At 55.7% G+C, this 19,723-nt stretch overlaps 3 protein-coding genes across 3 annotated transcripts in view; 2 read left to right on the forward strand and 1 right to left on the reverse strand.

Annotated features, from left to right (window-relative positions):
• LOC103188245 overlaps nt 1-11,120 on the forward strand; it is a 30,295-nt gene extending 19,175 nt beyond the window's left edge. The window contains 23 exon segments of the mRNA XM_042340109.1: nt 2,042-2,104; nt 3,960-4,054; nt 4,696-4,809; nt 5,001-5,091; nt 5,813-5,868; nt 5,961-6,054; nt 6,462-6,557; nt 6,656-6,714; nt 7,043-7,165; nt 7,261-7,319; nt 7,467-7,545; nt 7,690-7,771; nt 7,892-7,998; nt 8,316-8,391; nt 8,394-8,428; nt 8,674-8,764; nt 8,861-8,940; nt 9,133-9,186; nt 9,393-9,486; nt 9,707-9,802; nt 10,065-10,123; nt 10,720-10,842; nt 10,932-11,120. Of these exon segments, the coding sequence (XP_042196043.1) occupies nt 2,042-2,104; nt 3,960-4,054; nt 4,696-4,809; nt 5,001-5,091; nt 5,813-5,868; nt 5,961-6,054; nt 6,462-6,557; nt 6,656-6,714; nt 7,043-7,165; nt 7,261-7,319; nt 7,467-7,545; nt 7,690-7,771; nt 7,892-7,998; nt 8,316-8,391; nt 8,394-8,428; nt 8,674-8,764; nt 8,861-8,940; nt 9,133-9,186; nt 9,393-9,486; nt 9,707-9,802; nt 10,065-10,123; nt 10,720-10,842; nt 10,932-10,991 (1,886 nt within the window). The 3' untranslated portion in view covers nt 10,992-11,120.
• Nucleotides 11,121-11,274: 154 nt separating this feature from the next.
• On the reverse strand, nt 11,275-14,144 carry LOC121850069 (pre-mRNA-splicing factor RBM22-like). Its single transcript, XM_042340165.1, has 5 exons — nt 14,045-14,144; nt 12,411-12,464; nt 12,174-12,203; nt 11,793-11,925; nt 11,275-11,446 (listed from the first exon to the last, which is right to left on the reverse strand). Exons 1-5 carry the CDS (start codon nt 14,096-14,098, stop codon nt 11,295-11,297), a joined length of 423 nt encoding a protein of 140 aa, XP_042196099.1. The 5' UTR covers nt 14,099-14,144; the 3' UTR covers nt 11,275-11,294.
• A 241-nt stretch (nt 14,145-14,385) lies between these two features.
• Nucleotides 14,386-19,218, forward strand: LOC103188254 (pre-mRNA-splicing factor RBM22). Its single transcript, XM_042340110.1, has 7 exons — nt 14,386-14,470; nt 16,481-16,670; nt 17,091-17,291; nt 17,710-17,874; nt 18,137-18,219; nt 18,465-18,575; nt 18,763-19,218. Exons 1-7 carry the CDS (start codon nt 14,386-14,388, stop codon nt 18,894-18,896), a joined length of 969 nt encoding a protein of 322 aa, XP_042196044.1. The 3' UTR covers nt 18,897-19,218.
• The last annotated feature ends 505 nt before the right edge of the window (nt 19,219-19,723 follow it).

The raw sequence follows: 19,723 nt of genomic DNA on the forward strand, positions 1-19,723 counted from the left end.
TGTCTGTCTGTCTGTGTGTATCTGTGTGTCTGTCCGAAGTGTTTTTTTTTTGTGGGGTTTCGAAGCTGCTTTGGAATTTGATTTATTCCAAGTTCTCTGACCTGACGTATCAATCCTCACATTTTGTGAAGGCGGCGAAAAAAAACGATTTTGTAAAAGACAAATGTAAAAACCCGATTCAAAAAAACGTTTTTTTTCTGTCAATACAACGACAAAAAACTTTTTTTTGTAATTGTAAAGTTTTTTTCCTTAAAAAAGGCTGAGTTTGCGATATTCACTCTCTCCCCTCGGTGTGGGCGGTGTGGGGTGGGGGGGGGAGATGCTGTCTGACCCTTTATTGCCTCTACCCCCCCACCATCACCCCACACTGAAGCCCTGAGCAATGTGGGCTTATGTGAGCAACAATAATAATAATAATCCTTCATTTGAAAGCGCCTTATAGTCCTCGAGAGTCTCAAAGGCTTCCAGGATATACTGTAAAGTGTAGTGACTGTATATTTTGTGGGGAGGGGCAGGATTCTCTGGGTACCTTTATCCCTATTCTACCTCCCCCCCACCCACCCACCACACTGAGAACCTGTTGTTGTGTGGGTGGGTGATGTCTGGGATTTGCCTGTGGGGTAGTGGTGTGGGGGTGGAGAGGGGGAATTTCAATAGCAGTCGGGTGCGGGAGCCTGCGATTCAAAACACTGTCTTGCGAGAAGGTTGAAGGTATCAATACAAGTTGTTCTGTCTCCCTCCCTGCCCCGCCTTGACTGAGCCCAGAGTCAATGTTGCCAAGTGTAGTGACTGTTAGTTACTAAGCTGTGTCGCCTCACTGCTGTGAGGTTTGCTGAAAACGCAGCGAATTGTCTTAAACACCCCCTCCATCATCCTATTGACAGCCGGGCAGATAATGCGATCGATCGATCATCATTGCCGCATTTCATTCTGCATCCCACCTGCATTGGTGCTGCATTGGCGCTGCATTGGCGCAGGAACAGCCCCGTTGGATGCTGCAGTTTAGCAACTGCTGCACGTTGGGTTATAATGAAATGCACAGGAGATGTCAGTCTCCCTCTCGAGGCGGATGTTAAAGATCTTGCTTTGTGACTGGAAAAGAGAAGGGAGTCTCTCTCTCTCTCTCACCCGCCCGGTGTCCAGGCCGACAAACCCACAGATTCATCAATAATTCACTCTGACCTTGTGGCAAATTGGCTGCCAAATCTGCTTAACACACGCACGCACACACACACAAATAAACGCGCGCGCCACACACACACACACACACACACATATACGCACGCACGAGCACACACATGTACACAGTCACTAACAGTCACTAACAATTGACAGTGATTCCCTGTGGAGCGCTTAGCGATGTCTCAGTGTTAAAGACACTGCTTGCTGGTGCTCGCTCCGCCACTGGAGCGCTCTACTCTAATCCCATTACCTGCGCTCTCCCCAGGGTGTCCAGCTACTCTGCCATCACCCTCTGGAACTTCACCCCACAGTCCCTCCAACCCGCCCCCTCCCTTGCCTCCTTCTAGACCCATCTCAAGACCTCCTCTTCAACCGTGCCTTAGATCACCCTCCAGCTTTCCCAATCCCGACCCCCCATCTCGGGTCTGAAACACTGACTGTTCAGCGCCTCGGGAGTCCTCCCGCGTGAAAGGCGCTCTATACGCGTCATTTTGTTGTTGTTATTGTTGTTTGCTTCCCCCACTGGAGCTCTCAACTCTAATCCCAGCAACATGCTGTCTGTGTATCTTTGATATGGTTTGTCAGTCACTAATCCGATTCCTGTTAACGATGACATTCTGGGTTGAGATACACCAGACCCTTGTGCTATAACCTGCCCCTGGCTGGCGGGGGTGGGGGCGAAATTAGATATTGAGGATAAAGTACCGTTTAATGAGCAGTGGGAATATCAGTGTGATGTGAGCCCAGGCATTGCTCTGGTGATCTCCCCCCCCCACCGCCCCCACCCCAGGCGTTCTCACTCACAGCCTTTATGAAGCTGCGTAAATAATTCAAACGCTTTATTTTACTTTTCCGGCAGATTGTTCCCACTCACAGTACAATCCCTTCTCCATTCCGGTGAAAGATGTCGGCCAAAGGCAAGGTAAGCGACCAGAGAGTGTGAGAGCGGCCCTGGTGTGAAAGGCCAGCGACCCCCCCACCCTCCCTCCCCCATTGCCCACTCCCCCCAGGCATCACTCAACAACCAATTACATCTGTATAGCGCTTACCATCTCAAGAGGACGTCCAAAAGCGCTCTCTCCCTTTCCTCCCCGCTTGCTGCCGCATTCCTTCTAGAATTTGCTGACACAATCTGCCTACTCTCCCCACCGCCACCCCCACCCCGAGTGCAGCCTGGATCACAAATTGGAGGGTGGGGAGTGGTGGGTGTGGGGTTGTGGAAGCCACAATTTCTGGGCAGCAGATGACTGACTCTTGCCAGGCTGGTCTGCTGCCCCCCCCACCTCGCTCGCTCCTCAATGGGCTACTCCCCCATCGACCACCACCACCACACAAGGGTGAGCAGTATCTCCCCCTCTTCCCCCCACCCCCCAACAGCCTGACTGTGCATAACATGGAGATGACTTGCAGAGTGTTTGGATCAGGACTGTGTTTAGGTTTCGGGGTGTGTAAATCCCTTCAACCCAACCTAATATGGCTCAGTTTATACTGTTCGAAACCCAGCTCGTCTGTGTATTGTCACTGCTGGCGGAGCTGACTCATGGTGGGGAGGGGGAGGGTACCATAGTAGTGTGTCTGTGTGTGTGTGTCTGTCTATGTGTGTCTGGGTGTCTGTGTGTGTGTATGTGCATCTGTGTGGGGTGTGTGTGTGTGTGTGTGTGTGGGGGGGTTGGCGTGGCTGAGGGAGGGGTAGCTAATAACACGGATGAGGTGTTACGGCCGTTTAAGACCCCAGCCTCCCCCCTCACCGCTGGCGGCTGTTATATATAAGGGTATGTGGGCCCGGTGAGAGGCTATTTATAACCTCAGGCAGCAGCTGCCGGGAATCAGTGTGCGGGGGGAGAGCCTGGATTACACACAGCTTCCCATAAGGAATGTCAGTAAGAAGATCTGACAGGTGCTGGGGAGGGGGGAGAGCTTTCTCTCTGTCTCAGACCCACCCACTGCACCAATCTGCCTGGCCCGTGCTGCAGTGTGTAACCTTGTGTTGTGATTAGCGTCCGAGCCCATCTTTTCCGGCTCCTCACACAGCAATGGAAAGTTTTTAGGAATACTGGAATTTTAACCTCTCCTTAAATGGATGAAGGGAATGGGGTTAGAGTAGAGAGCTCCAGTGGGGGCGCGAGCCCCAGCACAGACACGATGGGGAGAGAGAGAGAGACCAGGGAATGGGGTTAGAGTAGAGAGCTCCAGTGGGGGCGCGAGCCCCAGCACAGACACGATGGGGAGAGAGAGAGAGCAGGGGATGGGGTTAGAGTAGAGAGCTCCAGTGGGGGAGCGAGCCCCAGCACAGACACGATGGGGAGAGAGAGAGAGACCAGGTAATGGGGTTAGAGTAGAGAGCTCCAGTGGGGGAGCGAGCCCCAGCACCGACACGATGGGGAAGAGAGAGAAAGAGAGCAGGGAATGGGGTTAGAGAGCTCTGGATTCCCGGGATCCTGGAGTCTGTAACTGTGTGTAAATCCTCTCACAGGGAGCAAGGCCTGGATACAGAGGTTCCATTAAAGCGTTCCCGAATTTTGACGCCAATCAGGATGCGGAGAATTTGTATCAAGCGATGAAAGGATTTGGTGAGGAATGGCCCTGTGAATGGCGGGTGTGAGCACGGAAATCCACCAACTTCCCCCGCCCGCTCTGAGCCTTAAGCACATCGTAACTGGCTGCTAAACGATAGTTAATCGCTGTCCGTTAATTAATCGCTTAAGATCTCTAGGACGCTACCCTATGTGAGGGGGCGCTGTATAAATACAAGTTGTTGTTGCTGCCATTCCCAACAGGCAGTGACAAGGAGGCCATCTTGGAGCTGTTGACATCCAGGTCCAACAACCAACGCCAGAAGATCCTCATCAGCTACAAGACGCTCTTCGGGAGGGTAAGCCATCACTGGGTGCCGCCTGCGGTCTCTACACCGACAGTCACTTCATGGTGACAGGGCACGGCTTGGGGGGGGGGGGGGTGGTTGGGTTTGTGGTGCCGAGCTGTAGTTGGTGATGCCGGGCAGAGCTAAGCTCCGGAATATAGAACAATTGGAGGGGATCTTATAGAAACCTATAAGATCATCAAAGGGCATAGAGTAGATAGTGGGAGATTGTTTCCCCCGGTCAGAGAAACTAAAACCAGGGGTCACAACCTTAAAATCAGAGACAGCCCTTTCACACTGAGTTGAGGAAGAACTTCTTCACTCAAAGGGCAGTGAATGTATGGAACTCACTACCCCAAAGGGCTGTTGACGCTCAGTCCTTGAACATATTCAAGACTGAGATACATAGATTTCTTATTGCAAAAGGGATTAAGGGATATGGGGATAAGGCGTTGGGGGGGGGGGTGATATGGGAGAGGGGGGTCGATATGGGGGTAAGGCAGGGTCAGGTTATTAGCTGGAGTTAGATTAGAAGATCAGCCACGATTGAATGGCGGGGCAGAAGCTCGGAGGGCCGAATGGCCTCCTCCTGCTCCTACATGTTATGTTACCCTCTGCCCAGCACTGGGTGACGGTGTGTCCCTCACTGACAGGACCTGATTGATGACCTGAAGTACGAGCTGACGGGGAAGTTCGAGCGGCTGATCGTGGGGCTGATGAAGCCGCCGGCCGTGTACGACGCCAAAGAGCTGAGAGACGCCATTGAGGTAAGTTTCCCCCCTTCCCCCCTCCCCCTTAACCTCGAGACACCTCTTAACAGCCCCCTCACCCCACACCGTTACTGACTGAGGCAATGTGTCTGCATTCCCCACCCTGGCCTGACCTCTCCCTCTCTCACTCCCTCCCTCTCTCCCTCCCTCTCTCCCTCCCTCACTCCCTCTCTCTCGCTGTGTGACAGGGGATGGGGACGGATGAGAAGTGCCTGATTGAGATCCTGGCATCCAGGACCAACAGCCAAATACACCAGCTGGTCTCCGCCTACAACGAGGGTGAGCTTCTCCGCGCTCGACAGCGGTCGCGTAGCATGTAGCGTGGGCACCGCGGTGAAAGAACCAACAACATCTCCCAGTGACTGGCCAACCGTCTGTGGGCAATCACCACACACCTGTCTGTCTGTCTGTCTGTCTGACCCCTCGCTGTGTGCAGGACTACTGCGCTGTTTGACCACAAAATGCACAGTCTCTACATTTCACCGTCAAACTCTTCTGAGAGATTCCCATGTGATGAAATGCTGTAACTCTGTCTCTCTGTGTCTCTGTCTGTCTGTCTGTCTGTCTGTGTTTCACTCTCCCTCTGTGTGTGTGTGTATGTGTGTGTGTCTCTCCCCCTTTCTCTGTCTCTCTCTCTCGTTGACAGTATATGAGTCGGATCTGGAGGCTGACATTGTTGCTGATACCGCGCAACATTTCAAGAAGATGTGTGTTGTTCTGCTTCAGGTGAGGAGCGGGAAGTGGTGGGGGTGGGGAGTGGGCAGTGGTGGGCGGTGGGGGTGGGGAATGGGCAGTGGTGGGCGGTGGGGGTGGGGAATGGGCAGTGGTGGGCGGTGGGGAATGGGCGGTGGGGTGGGGAATGGGTGGGGGTGGGGAATGGGTGGTTGTGGGGGTGGGGAATGGGTGGTTGTGGGGTGGGAATGGGCGGTGGTGGGCAGGAGGTGGGAAGGGGAAATGGGGGACCTGTTTGCGTGGCGCTGACCCTGTGTCTTGTCCACAGGGACCCGTGAGGAAGACGATGTGGTCAGTGAGCACCAGGTGGCAGAAGATGCAAAGGTGTGTGAGTGTGAGTGTGCATGTGAGTGTGAGGGTGGGGGTGGGGGTGGGGGGGGGGGACAGGCCAGGCTGACGTCTCACTATGATTGTAGGAGCTGTTCGAGGCGGGGGAGGAGCAGTGGGGCACAGAGGAGAGCACCTTCATCACCATCCTTGGCAACCGCAGTAAACAGCACCTCCAGCTCGGTACAACCTCACCCTCACCCCCCGCCCCCACCCCCCCATCTGTGTGTGTGTGTGTCACTGTCTGTATGTGATTGTGTGAGTGTGTGTGAGTGGATGTGTGTTAATGTGTGCAAGTCTGTCTGTGAGAGTTTATGAGTTTGTATCTATCCATCAATGTTTGGGATGAGTCTATCACTGTGTGTATCACTGTGTGTGTGTGTGTTTGTGTGTCTGTCACAGTGTGTGTGTGTGTGTTAGTGTGTGTGTGTCTGTCACAGTGTGTGTGTGTGTCTGTCACAGTGTGTGTGTGTGCGTCTGTCACAGTGTGTGTGTGTGTGTTAGTGTGTGTGTCTGTCACTGTGTGTGTGTGTGTGTGTGTATAAGTGTGAGTGTGTGTGACACTGAAATGTCTCTGCTCTCTGTCTCAGTGTTTGATGAGTACAGTCAGATTGCTGGGAAGGACATTGAGGAGAGTCTGTGTGGGGAGCTGTCCGGGGACTTCGAGAAGCTGATGCTGGCGGTGGGTACGTATAACCCCATTCCCCGTCCCCACTCCAGGTCCAACCCCCCGCCCCCCCCTCCCGGGCTCCAACTTACGTTCCGTCTGATTCTCTTTCCACAGTGAGGTGTGTACGGAACACTCCGGAATATTTTGCCAAAAGACTGAACAAAGCGATGCAGGTGCGTGGGATGGGGGTGCAGGTGGGGGGGGGGGGGGTGCAGATGTGGGGGTGGGGATGGGGGGGGGGTTAAGGGGTTTAATGCTTTAATACATTTGCTGTCAGTCTCGCCCTCAGCCTGGCTCAGTCGCTGCGAGTGTCCTCTCGGGATCGGGAGGTTGTGGGTACAGCAGTTTGTTTGGGGTTTTGTTCAAATCTCCGATTGTTTCCGCTGTGACTCTGTGTGTGTGTGTGTGTGTGTGTGTGTCTGTCACTGTGTGTGTGTGTGTGTGTGTGTCTGTCTGTCACTGTGTGTGGGTATGTGTGTGTGTGTCTGTCTGTCTCCTCAGGGAATGGGGACCTGTGACAACACGCTGATCCGTATCATGGTGTCGCGGAGTGAGCTGGACATGCTGGATATCCGGGAGGAATTTCGCAACAAGTACGAGGAGTCTCTGTACCAGACCATCCGGGTGAGTGAGCACCAGCCGAGCGGCAGCACGGTGCGTGTGCTGTGCTAATTATCCCCACGCTCACATCACAGCCACCGTCTCTCCTCTGCTTTCAGGGTGACACCTCCGGTGTGTACAAGAGAGCCCTTCTCAGGCTGTGCGGGGGCGATGACAAGTGAGTCTGGGGGGGCTGTGTGTGTGTGTGTGTGTTTGTCGGGGTGGGGGGGGCAGTGTGTGTTTGTCGGGGGGTGGGGGCGTGCAGTGTATGTGGGGGGGGGTGGGGGGGGCTCACTCTGGCTGACACACGTTCTGCATGTTGCAGTGTCGCTGGTGAGTTCTTCCCGGAAGCAGCACAGTTCGCCTATCAGACATGGGAGCTCAGCGCCTCCATGCAAGTGCAGGTAGGTGTGTGTGTGTGAGCGTGTGTGTCCCTGAGCCCCCCCCCACCACCCACCATACCTCCGCTGCCCTGAATGCGCCCCCCGCCGTTTGACACATTGAAAACCAGCTTACGGTTCAGCGACATCTCTTCGTCTGTCTGACAGATGAAGGGGACGGTACGAGACGCTGTGGGTTTCCAGCCTGAAGTGGACGTCAAGGCTCTTCGCAAAGCCATGAAGGGGTTCGGTGAGTGGGCAGCAGTGGGGGTTGGGGGGGAGATAAAAGATATGGGGGGGAATGGTGGGAGCGGAGAAGCGGTCACTCTGCTGTCACTCTGACTCTCTCGGGGCCTCCCACTGGTCCCAGCCACTGTTTCAGGCACAGATGAAGACACCATTATTGACATTGTGACGCGGAGGAGCAATGCCCAGCGGCAGCAGCTCAGGCAGCAGTTCAAGTCCCAGCTCGGCCGGGTAAGTCACTAAGGCTCTCAATAACAAGTCACATAAACTCGACAGCACGTACACCCCACACAGCCTCCCCTCCCCGGGGGAACCTTCCGTTCCCCTCTGTGACATCCTGTAGCTCAGTAGTTAGAGGCCCCGGGTTTGATTCCCGGGCGGGACAGTGTGAAACCTTAGGCAAGTTTCCTTACTCCACACACACATACACACATGTGCACACGCGCGCACACACACACACACACACACAAGTGCCTCTGTTTACCCAGCAGTCAGGACAGGAGGTGGGATTGGGGTAATGTTGTTGACGTGATGTCTGTCTGCTGTAGGACCTGATGGCGGACCTGAAATCTGAGTTGGGCGGAAACTTAGGGCGAGTGATCCTGGCACTGATGATGCCACAGAGCAGTTTGACGCCAAGCAACTGCGTAAAGCCATCGAGGTGAGAGACACGCGGCGGGGGTGGTGGGGGGGGGTCAGGGATAGGAACATAGGCACAGGAGGAGGCCATTCAGCCCCCGAGCCTGTTACGCTATTCTATTAGATCATGGCTGATCTGTACCTCAACTCCAAGGCGAGGCTGGGGTGGGGCAGCTACCGGCAGTGTGTGTGTGTTTCAAATGCTGTGAGCCCCTACCCTGCGTGGGGGGGGGGCCTATATAAATGAACGTTGTTGTTGTTGTGCAGGGTGTGGGCACTGACGAGCGGGCGTTGATCGAAATCCTCACCACGAAAACCAACACGGAGATAAACCGGCTCAGAGAGGCGTATACAGAGGGTGAGTGGCCGGGGCTGATCGGAGGCTTTACCAGTGAGAGCGAGAGGTGTTAGAGTGACACAGCCCCCTCTCTCTCTCTCTCTCTCTCCCCCGCAGGCTATCACCGAAGCCTGGAGGAGGACATCGAGTCCGACACGTCCGGTCACTTCCAGCGGCTCTTGGTCTCCCTGGTGCAGGTACAGCCCCCCACCTCCCCTCCCACCACAGTGTGTGGTTACCACTTAGCCACCCCCAGGCCACCATGTCCGCGCCCCCCCACGCCCCCAGCGACGTTGATTCCCCCCCATCCCACACAATCACCCCCCGCCAGCTTTGCCCTCGGACCCCCGCGCCCCGGCGATAGTTTCTCACTGTGCCTCTTGCCTCAGGGGAACCGTGAGGAGGGGGACGCTGACCTGACCCGAGCCATGGAGGACGCAAAGGTAATGGAACCACACTGAGAGCGGGAAGACGGAACGAGGGAAGCGGGAATCTCCAGGGGGAGCGAGTGGGCTGATGTGGTGTGATACTGAGAGCAGTGAAGCTGCTGACACTGAGCTGACATCTCTGTGTCTCTCTCTCTCTCTCTCTCTCTATGTCTCTCTCTCTCTATGTCTCTCTCTCTCACCATCTCTTTCCCCTCTCTCAGGTGCTGTCTGGAGCTGGTGATGACGACTCCGATTCAATGGAATCAAAGTTTATCAGTGTTCTGTGCACCAGGAGCTTCCCCCACCTCAAGAGAGGTACGTGTGTGTGTGTGTGTGGTTGGGGGGGAGTGGGAGATGGGGAGGTATGTGTGTGTATGTGGGGGTGGGAGGGGAATGACAAGATACGTGTGGGGGAAGGGGGAGGTACGTGCGGGTAGATGGGTCAGTCTCTCATTGTAGCCCCTGTCTGGTCGGTGATGGGGGTAGGAGTGGGGTGTCGCGATTGCCTCAGTGACTGACTCTTTCCCACGTTCAGTGTTTCAGGATTACATTAAACTAACCAACCGCGACATCGAGCAAACCATCAGGAACGACATCTCCGGGGACCTGAGGAACTCTCTGTACGCCATCGGTGAGTCACTGTGGGTGGGGGGGTGGGGAGGGGCACGGGGAGTGGGAGTGGGGGGCAGCGACATACTATGACGGGCGCCAACAAGACTTAAAACCACGTCTGCATGTCCATGATCTCCTGACACTTGGTAAGGAGGAAGGAGTTACTCTCTCCTGGTGTCCTGGTCAACATTCCCCACAAATACACAGTCACTACACTTGGGTGTAAGATCAACGCAGGGATTAACGTGCTGACCTCTCTCTCTCTCTCTCTCTCTCTCTAGTCCGTTGTATTAAGAATAAACCAGTGTTCTTTGCTGATCGCTTGTACAAGTCAATGAAGGTAATTTCTCAGCCTGTGTGGATTCAGGCTCAGTTCACCTCTCAGCCAGTGGGGGCAGTGTTAGAGTGTCCCTTCGGGGCGGAGGAGCCGGTCCAGGGATTCTTTTTCCCCCCAAAATTAACCAAACCACTCAAGAGGAAATGATTATTGTTAACTGATTTTTGGGGGGTCAGCCGGGTGTCTGACATGTGCGGAAACCCATCACCGTTGCTCGAGGGTCTCCAAACCCAAGCTGAGAATTCCAGGCATCCCATCTACAACAACAACAACAACAACAAGATTCCATTTATAAAGCGCCTTTCACGTCAGGAGGACGTCCCAAGGCGCTGACATGGAATGGTTGTTGGAATGGGAAGCTCTCTCTCTCCCTCTCTCTCCCTGGAGGGATGCATCCTGCTTACCTAATTCCAGATAGTATGAGGCGCAAGTTGGCAAAAGCCAAGGCTTGGGAGGGAGTCCAGAATGTGCGTTGGGGTATCTGCTGGAGTCTAACCAGCTAAACCCACGCAGCTTGCCATTGATATCGCTTGATAATTGATCATTACTGATTGATTAATTGATTATTATTAATTATTACTGATATTGTTTGTTATTAGGGCGCTGGGACGGATGACAAGACCCTTATCCGGATTATGGTGTCCCGAAGCGAGATTGATTTACTGAACATCCGCAAGGAGTTTAAGGACATGTTTGACATCTCGCTCCACGCCTGCATCGAGGTGAGTCTCGTCACTGCCCACGCAGTTCCGGAACGTTCTTTGGGTGGGAATTCGGAGACCGGGTTTAATCGGTGTCTTTTGTCCCCCAGGGAGACTGCTCGGGCGACTACTCCCGGGTCCTGCTCACGCTGTGTGGAGGCGAAGACTAGAAGGTCCCGGAACACTGTGCCGTCAACGTGTTCCCCAAGTTTGAAACCGTCCCCCAGTGTGTCACTGCGCTAACCAGTCCCGGTCACTGTGTCCCCATTAACCAGTCCCGGTCACTGTGTCCCCATTTACCAGTCACTACAAGCGGAACACCCTCTCCCCCCACAGACACGCATGCGAAAAACCACCTAACAGCACAGGCGGAAACAATACTCTGACACAGACAGTACAGGTGGAAACACACACACACCACAGGCAGAAGCAATATATATATATACACACACACACACACAGTACAGGTGGAATCAATAACCCTCCACTCTATAGGTGGGAAAGGGCAGATTGTTGAGGGTTACCTCGCGCTCCATGTTCTGGGTGTAATATTCCTTGTTCACGTCAGACTTAGGCATATCGTCCTTCAGTGACATCCCAGCGTCTCGCACCTGGATCGGCAACCCTGAGGACAGGCAGGTCAATCAATCACAGAACACAGGCAACAACAACAACTTGCATTTACAGTGCCCTTCACCCAGGGTGGCATCCCAGAGCGCTTGACAATGATGTAGCACGATGCCAAGCCGGGGGGAAGGGACTGTAGGCACAATCGAAGAGGAAGGTCTTCAGGCATGACCTGAAGATGGGGAAGAAGGGGGCGAGGCGGAGGGTTAGAGGGAGAGTGTTCCAGAGTTGGAAGCATAGTGGCTGAAAGCGCGGTCACCGATGGTGGAACAGAGGCGGAGCAGGATCAATCAATCACCCGCAGAGCGAATCTCCCTACCCCCCGGAATGCCCTGGGTTCTCACCATATTCCAGGTCCAGGAGGCAGGTCTGACACACGTTCTTCAGTTTGCTGCAGGTCTGACAAACCTCCGTTTTCTTAAAGCGCATCCGAGCCCCTGGGCACCAGCGGAATACAGTGAAGGGCCTCGAGCAGATCTGGGGGGAGGGGGGAGGTCACAGGGCACTTGTCATCCAACCCATCATCACACCCCATTACATCCCAAATACACCCCCCACCCCTACACACACTCCCCACACCACCACTGTGAGTGCAGTAAAGCAGTAAACCCATACAATGCTGATGAGATGTGTGCAACAGGGGGTGAACTGAAACAAACAAACAAATTACATTTACACAGTGCCTTTCATGACGGGAAGATGTCCCAAGGCGCTGGAAGACTTACCTTGCATTCCTTTCCATATTTCTCCTTTGTCTGAAACACCAAACAAACAACCCAGTTACACACAAGAATTATAATAATAATAGTAATAATAATAAAAACCGTGAATTTACAGACAAAAATTGTGGAGTAAATTGAGAGTTTGCTTTCTGTGCGTTTCACACACTTCATTGGCTTTGCGCAGGTTTCTCAGGTCTGAAATGCCACCCATTCCCAGTGAGCGGGAAGTCAGGGACTTACCATGCGGATGTAGGGGTTTTCTCCCAGACATGTCTGGCACAGGATCGGGAAGTCCTAAACAAAGTGATAAGAGTACGTTAGCCAGACCACAACACAGCAACACTGTGAACAACAACAACAACAAAATGACACGTATAGAGCGCCTTTCACGTCGGGAGGACGTCCCAAAGCGCTGAACAGTCAGGTATCGGGGCCCGAGCCTGGGGGGGGCAGGCGGGGGGGGGGGGTGTAGGGGTGAGGGAAGGCAGAGAGGTGGGAGCGAGACCCGAGGTGCGGTCGAGGAGAAGCGCTAAACAGTCAAACGCAGAAACAATGGGTTCAGTGCCAATCGCAGCACATCCGGGAAACCTCTCCCCATTCCCGTTCATCTCAAGACTTAGCTCTTTGACCGTACTTTTGGCCATTCACCCCCTTACCCCCCACCCCACCCCCTACCCTCCACCCACCCCTTACCCTCCACCCCACCCCTTACCTCCACCCCACCCCCTTACCCCCACCCCCCCCTTACTCTCCACCCCCACTCCCAACTCCCAGCCGTCCAGCGCTTTGGGAGGTCCTCCTGACACGGAAGCCGCCGCGCGGGTGCGATTTTTTTTTTTTCCTTTTTGCCGCTGGAAACGCTCGGGGCGGGGAGTGGGGAGTGGGGTTGGGGAGTGGGGGAGTGGGGGCGGGGGGTGGGGAGTGGGGGGGGGAGCGGGGGGGGGGGGGGGAGTGGGGGGTTGGGGAGTGGGAGTGGGGGAGTGGGGAGTGGGGGGTAGGGAGTGGGGAGTGGGGAGTGGGGAGTGGGGGTGGGAGTGGGGAGTGGGGAGTGGGGGGGTGGGGGAGTGGTGAGTGGGGAGTGGGGAGTGGTGGGGGGTGGGAGTGGGGAGTGGGGGTGGGAGTGGGGGGTGGGGAGTGGGGGGTGGGGAGGTGAGTGGGGGAGGGGGGGGGGGGTGGGGGAGTGGGGAGTGGGGGTGGGGGGGGGTGGGGGGTGGGGAGTGGTGAGTGGGGGAGTGGGGGAGCGGGGGGTGGGGGAGTGGGGGAGGGGGTGGGGAGTGGGGGCGGGGGGAGTGGGGAGTGGGGAGTGGGGAGTGGGGGAGTGGTGAGTGGGGGGGTGGGGGGGGCGGCGGCGGCGGCATTCACCCGACGGAACGCGCATCGGAAATCCCCCAAAACCGCTTCGCAGCGCCGAGACGTCGTCTCCGCCACACGATAACCGGCGCCGCTCCGGGAACGCGCCGCGTGTCACCAGAACGACAGCGACAGCGACATTGGCGTTCGGGGCTGTGAGAACGGCTTCAAACACCGGAGGATTGTGACTGAAAAACTGTAATTAATAGAACACGAGTCACTGCCCCAGAAACCCGGGACCCGGAGGCTGAGAGCGACACTCCCTCTCCTGGGACTCTCTCTCTCTCTCTCTCTCTCCCTGTGGCTCAGCGGCGGCGGGAGTGTGGGGGGAGTGGGGGGGAGTGGGGGGAGACACGGGGTGTGCGGTGGGGAGGGCGGGAGAGTCCAGGCCTCGAGTGTGTGGGAGGCCTCGGGACCCGGGGGGGGCCCTCCGCACCGCCTCCCCGGGGACCCCCACCGGCCCTCTCCTCTCGGTCTCCCCGGGGCCCCTCTCCCCCCCCCCCGGGCCCCCCCGGGCCGCTCACCGCGTCCTCCCAGTTCTGTCTGTTGTAGGTGTTCGCCCCCAGTGAGGTGGCCATCTTCCCGGGTCCCACAATGCCCCGCGCCGCCCGGAAACCCCGGCCCGACTGCGGGGCGGAAGTGGCCCCTCTCAGTGAGAGCCGCGGCGTCACTCGCTCCGCGCTCCGGGCGGAACCCCCTGAGCTGTGGCTGTTGGTTCTGCACAAGAAGTTCCCCCCCACTCCGCCCCCACCCACAACCAACCAACCAACCAACCAAGTCCCAGCAGAGCTCGAGTGCTCAGGTGCGGGTTTCAAGTACTTCGGCGCTGAGACCATCCTTTTATTTTTCTTTGTTTCCGTCAAAGATGTTGGCGGCCAAACAAGCGGTTGGGTCCTGTTTGTCCCCAAAAACCGTCCGCACAACAGGGACACGTGGGAACATGTGTGATTGTCAGCCAAATTGTTCTACATGTCACACCGGGAGTGTCCGCCAGGCAGCGCCCGAGCTCCGCCGCTGGGCAGCCACCACACGTGCAGTGGCTTATAACAGTCAATTGCATTTGTATGTGGTGCCTTTGATTGAGGTCGGGAGGGCGTCACAAAGTGCTGAGCGGTCAAGGGTTTGGGTCGTTGCATTTACATCGAAACGTGTACATGTTCTGCACAGAAGGCAGACACTCAGCACATGGGGTGTCCCTTCCAACACACGGGCGCTTCAAACTGAAGCTCACAATATTATAGACAAAGCACAAAATACCGCGGGTGTTGGCAATCTGAAAACAAAAACAGGAGTCGCTGGGAAGACTCAGCGGGTCAGAGGCAGCGTCTACGGAGAAAGGAAAGGGAGTCAACGTTTCGGGTTCACGACCCTTCGTCAGAACGGCTAATTCAGTTGTGGACCCGAAATGTTGACTCATTTTCTTTTCTCCATAGATGCTGCCTGACCTGCCGAGTGTTCCCAGCAACTCCTGTTTTCACTTACAATATATAACAGGCCAAGGAACCTGTCTGCTGCTCAAGTGAGTGCTGAAAGATGCTGCACTATTGGACAAACCTCCGGGTTAACTCGTCACCCACCTCTCTCATGGCTGTTTGCCATGTGAACATGCCCAGCTTTTGCAGCCACTCCGAGACGCGACCCTGTGTGAAGCGTTCGATATAAATCCAAGTTGTTGTAGTTTCTCCTGGTAACCCAGATGTCTCATTTCAGCTCTGAATCAAGCTGTCCTTCACTGTATCTTCTCCACACCACCCTGTCCTGGTCTGTCTAGTAATAGTGACCAGAATTGGTCAATGGCTCAGGGCCAGCACGATGTGCTATTTGCAAATCCCCCACCGCCTCAAGGGCCTATTACATAGTAAAGAATCAGAAGCCTTCAGAAACATGGGTTCAGTTACATTTATTGGTTAAATCACACTAATTAAGAGCAATAGTTTAATACGCTGGAATATCACAACTATAAGTCACAACAGAAGCAGTGCAATAAGCCACCAAACTCCAAATTCTCATTGGAAATTGGGCAATAATAATAATCCTTGCATTTGATATAGCGCTTTATGTCTTCGAGACGTCTCAAAGTGCTTCACAGAATATACTGTAAAGTGTAGTGACTGTATATTTTGTGGGCAAAATGCGTTAGCCAATTGCACACAGCAGTGTCCCACAAACAGTCGTGGACCTGCAATGGTCCTTTAGTGTTGCCTCGGTTCTTCAGGGCGTCCATCAGTATAGAGAGAGAGAGAACGCCCCAGCACTACAACCTCAACAAAAAACTTACTGAGCACTAGTGTGTGTGTGTGTGTGTGTGTGAGAGGGGGTGGGTGGGGGGTAAAATAGGTTACAGAAATGGTTTGCAATGATGTGAAGACAGTAAGTTTCCTGCCTCATACACCAGACATGGGAGCGTCAATCGCATCAGAAGCTTGTGAAGACATACCCATTGCCCCAAATCCTGGACTAGTCTGGATCGGCTGGCAACACACAAGTCTCCCAATTTCAGATAAATTGGAATGAATGGGAGAAAGGCGAACGAACGAACAAACGGCTTCTCATTTACTCTTGGCGGTTCCCCATCACTGAGGCACAGACACTGAGATAAGATGCAGCAGATTTACTGTGACTAAGGTCCTCGGACCTTCTCTCAAACAGCTTCCCTTAAGAAACGCAAGTAGTTAAAAGCATATGCGGACGGGCGGCTTGTATAAACCTCAGCCAGTCCCTGCTCACCCCTCCTTCCCCTAGGCCACCGTGTGTGAGGAGGTTGTTGGTTCTGCTGGTGAGGTGGGGGGGAGAGGAAAGGGTGTTTTCGTCTGTACTCTGTGTGTGTGTGTGTGTGTGTGTGGGAGGGGGAGTTGTTCTGCCTGTAGTTTGTGTGGTGGGGTGAGGGGGGCGTGGCTATTGTTTCCGCCTGTGATGTGGGGAGGGAGGTGTTGTTCTGCCTGTGTGGTTCCTGTGCTGAGCTGGTTGTTGTCTGCAGATCCAGGGCTCTGATGGGACGAGGCCAGTGGGGGCGCTGGGCAAGGCCACCAGCTCCAGTGACATGCTGCTGAAGCTGGCTCGTACCACCCCTTACTACAAGCGTAACCGCCCCCACATCTGCTCCTTCTGGGTCAAAGGCGAGTGCAAGAGAGGAGAGGAGTGTCCCTACAGGTAAACACAGCCACAGTGCTCCCCCCACCCCACCCCCCGGTGGGCAGGAACCTTGCGGTACTCCAAGCCCGTGCTGGGGTTAACCTGTGATCCATCGTTTCTTTCAGTGCCTTGGGACGTCCTTCCAACGTGAAAGGCGTTCTATACATGTAATTTTGTTGTTGTTTTGCTGCCTGCGGTCGAAGGGGGAAAAATTCAATACAAATCTGGGGAAACGCTAGTTCATTGAGCAAATAGTAATCGTATGGAACATTGATTCTTTCAAAAGCAAGTGAGATAGATTTCTGTTAGGAAGTAATACCTGGAGCTACAGTATATGGTTCGGGACACGACATGTGAAAGAGACGGCCAGGACGGTGGGAGGTGAACTAGATGGACCTTGTCTTTTTGTCCAGCAAATTCTTCTGTTGTTGTGCTCAGACACGAGAAGCCCACGGACCCTGACGACCCTCTGGCTGACCAGAACATTAAGGACCGTTATTACGGCATCAATGACCCGGTGGCTGACAAGCTGCTGAAGCGAGCGGCCACCATGCCCCGGCTGGACCCCCCCGAGGACAGGAGCATCACCACCCTGTATGTGGGGGGGCTCGGAGAGCAGATTTGTGAGACAGAGCTACGGTGAGTGGCCCCACCAACTCCACAGCCCCACAGCCTTCTTGCTCCACGCACAGACCTGCCCACTCCACATCCGCGCCCACCTTGCTCTCAGCCGTGTCCCCTCCCATTCTGCAGCCCTGTCCCCCTTCTGCCCCACATCGCCACCCCATCCCTTTCTGGTTCCCAGCCCCTCCCCCCTCTTATCCGGCACCCCGCCCACTGCAGCCCCACCGTTTCGCGCTTCAGTGTGTCTGTCTGTCTTGTGAGTTTGTTTGTCTCTGTTAATGTGGGAGTCTTGAGTGACTTTGAATCATCGCAGTTGCTCTGTGAGGGAGGGAGGGAGGGTGTTCTCGAGGAAGGAGGAATGGAGGGTTTCAGCTTCTATCAGGGGCCAGTGTGTGCACAGGTGTGTTGCTGATTCCCCTCTGTCTCTCCCCAGGAATCACTTTTACCAGTTTGGGGAGGTCCGGTCGATCACGGTGGTGCAGAGACAGCAATGTGCCTTTATACAGTTTGCCAGTAGACAGGCCGCAGAGCTCGCTGCTGAGAAATCCTTCAACAAACTCATCATCAACGGCCGCCGGCTCAACGTCAAGTGGGGGAGGTGAGCGTGCGGGCAGGGCAGAGGGAGGGAGAGTGTGTGGGTGGGCGGTGGGGTTGGGTGTGAGAGTGTCCGTGGTTGAATGTGTGTATGTGTGGGAGGGTGAGTCTGTGTGTATGTGGGGGCTGAGTGTGTGTGTGTGTGTTGGGGGTTAGTGTGCGGGTGAAAGTGGAGGGGGTCAGTGGGTGTGTTGGGGTGGGGGTGGGGGGGCGTCAGGATGTGTATGTGCGTGTAACCTGACAAAGTATCGCTCTGTTGCTGGCAGGTCACAGGCCGCGCGGGGGAAGGAGAAGGACGGGAGCCCGGAGTCGGGGATGAAGCTGGAGCCGGTGCCGGGGCTGCCAGGAGGTGAGTCTGCCCTTCACCGGGAACCGTCCCGGTCTGGTCTGCTCCGAGAGACCGCGACTCCAGGACACACGCGCCGTCCGTCACACACACAGACTGACTGACGGGCATTTGCACACGTGTTTGTGTAACGGCCAGAACGACGTGTTCTGACAGTTATCTCTCTCACACGCACACTCACTCTCTCACACAACACTCTCTCTCACACTCTCTCTCACACTCACTCTCTCTCACTCTCTGCCTCATAGTCCTGCCGCCCCCCGTCTCAGTGGAGGAGGAAACTCCCCCCAACTTCTTCAACCTGCCGCCCAGCGCCCCGGCCACGGTGATGAACATCTCGTTACCCCCTCCACCACCCGGTAAGTGCCCGAGCGGCAGCCGTGCGCCGTCGGACCGAGACGTTTCAAAGCGCTTCACGCAATATACTGTAAAGTGCAGTGACTGTTTCGTGGGCTTCCTGTCTGTTCCCAGGGTGTGAGATGGCTCAGTGCAGCAGCGCTGACTGATTGTTGGTGTGTAACGCTCTTTCTCTCTCTCTCTCCGCAGGGTTCGGGCCCACAGTCTTCCACTCTATGCCTCCGCCACCTCCACCTTTCCTCCGGGCCCCGGGCCCCATCCACTACCCCTCCCAGGACCCCCAGCGCATGGGAGCTCACACGAACAAGCCCAACAACGCCTAGCCCACCCCGCACGCCTCACCTTCCCTTTTATACCAGTCACGGGGGGGATGCGAGGGGGGGGAGAGAGGGTTTGTGTCGCTCTCGCTCTGTGCCCCCCCCCCCGCCGTCTTGCTTTTATTTGGGGGTTCCAGTGGTTCCCGTATCGCCGCTCGGCTTCCGTGAGGAATGTGTGTTTCCGGGAGGTCGCGGCTGGCAGATCCGTGGGGAACCCGGGTATGTCAGGCTGAGCGGTTCGAGGATGAGAGATTGTTTGCACACGTCTGAACACGTCTGAAGTTTGGACACGTCTAAATTGTCACCCACCCCCCCCACCCCCCACCCACCCCCCACCCACAACCTCTGTGGCTGCCCGCAGTGCCCTCTGGTGGCAGAGTGGGCAAACCACAGGCTGGGAAGCTAATGAAATGTGTCAAAATCCGGGCTCCCAACTGGGGAGTGTCTGACTCTGAGGGTCCCCCTCGCCCCCGGCCTCCCCCCCCCCCCCCCCCCCCCCGGCCTCCCCCCCCCCCCCCGGCCTCCCCCCCTATCTAATTAGGTGAAATTCATTTTTGTCACGTGCCCGTGGCTTATTTTATACTGTTGCCTCTCCCAGCCCCCACCCACTGCCCCGTCCCGTCTCGGTCTCCCTGCAGACCCACTGGGGGAACGGGAGGGTGGGTGTGAGCTGTCGCTGGGTGCGGCTGGTGTCAGCCAGCGAGGGAGCGAGGCAGGGATTGTCTGTCTGTCGGTCTATCTGTCCAGCCACACGTCTAGAACATAAAGAGACGCATCTTTACTAATTCAGCTTGTGCCAGTCTCTTTCTTGTTGCGGGACAGGGTGTCAGGGT

Source organism: Callorhinchus milii, unplaced genomic scaffold, assembly GCF_018977255.1.
Source record: "Callorhinchus milii isolate IMCB2004 unplaced genomic scaffold, IMCB_Cmil_1.0 Scaffold13, whole genome shotgun sequence".
Taxonomy (NCBI): Eukaryota; Metazoa; Chordata; class Chondrichthyes; order Chimaeriformes; family Callorhinchidae; genus Callorhinchus; species Callorhinchus milii.

Bases quoted from the DNA above. Each gene is read 5' to 3' on its own strand.
- LOC121850069 (XM_042340165.1), bottom strand. From the start codon at position 14,098: ATGGCCACCTCACTGGGGGCGAACACCTACAACAGACAGAACTGGGAG. The intron at 12,204-12,410 runs GTAAGTCCCTGA...TTGGTGTTTCAG, and splicing joins AAAACCCCTACATCCGCATG to ACAAAGGAGAAATATGGAAA. The intron at 11,447-11,792 runs GTGAGAACCCAG...GCCTGTCCTCAG, and splicing joins CCTCCTGGACCTGGAATATG to GGTTGCCGATCCAGGTGCGA.
- LOC103188254 (XM_042340110.1), top strand. From the start codon at position 14,386: ATGTTGGCGGCCAAACAAGCGGTTGGGTCCTGTTTGTCCCCAAAAACC. The intron at 16,671-17,090 runs GTAAACACAGCC...TGTTGTGCTCAG, and splicing joins GGAGAGGAGTGTCCCTACAG to ACACGAGAAGCCCACGGACC. The intron at 17,292-17,709 runs GTGAGTGGCCCC...GTCTCTCCCCAG, and splicing joins ATTTGTGAGACAGAGCTACG to GAATCACTTTTACCAGTTTG.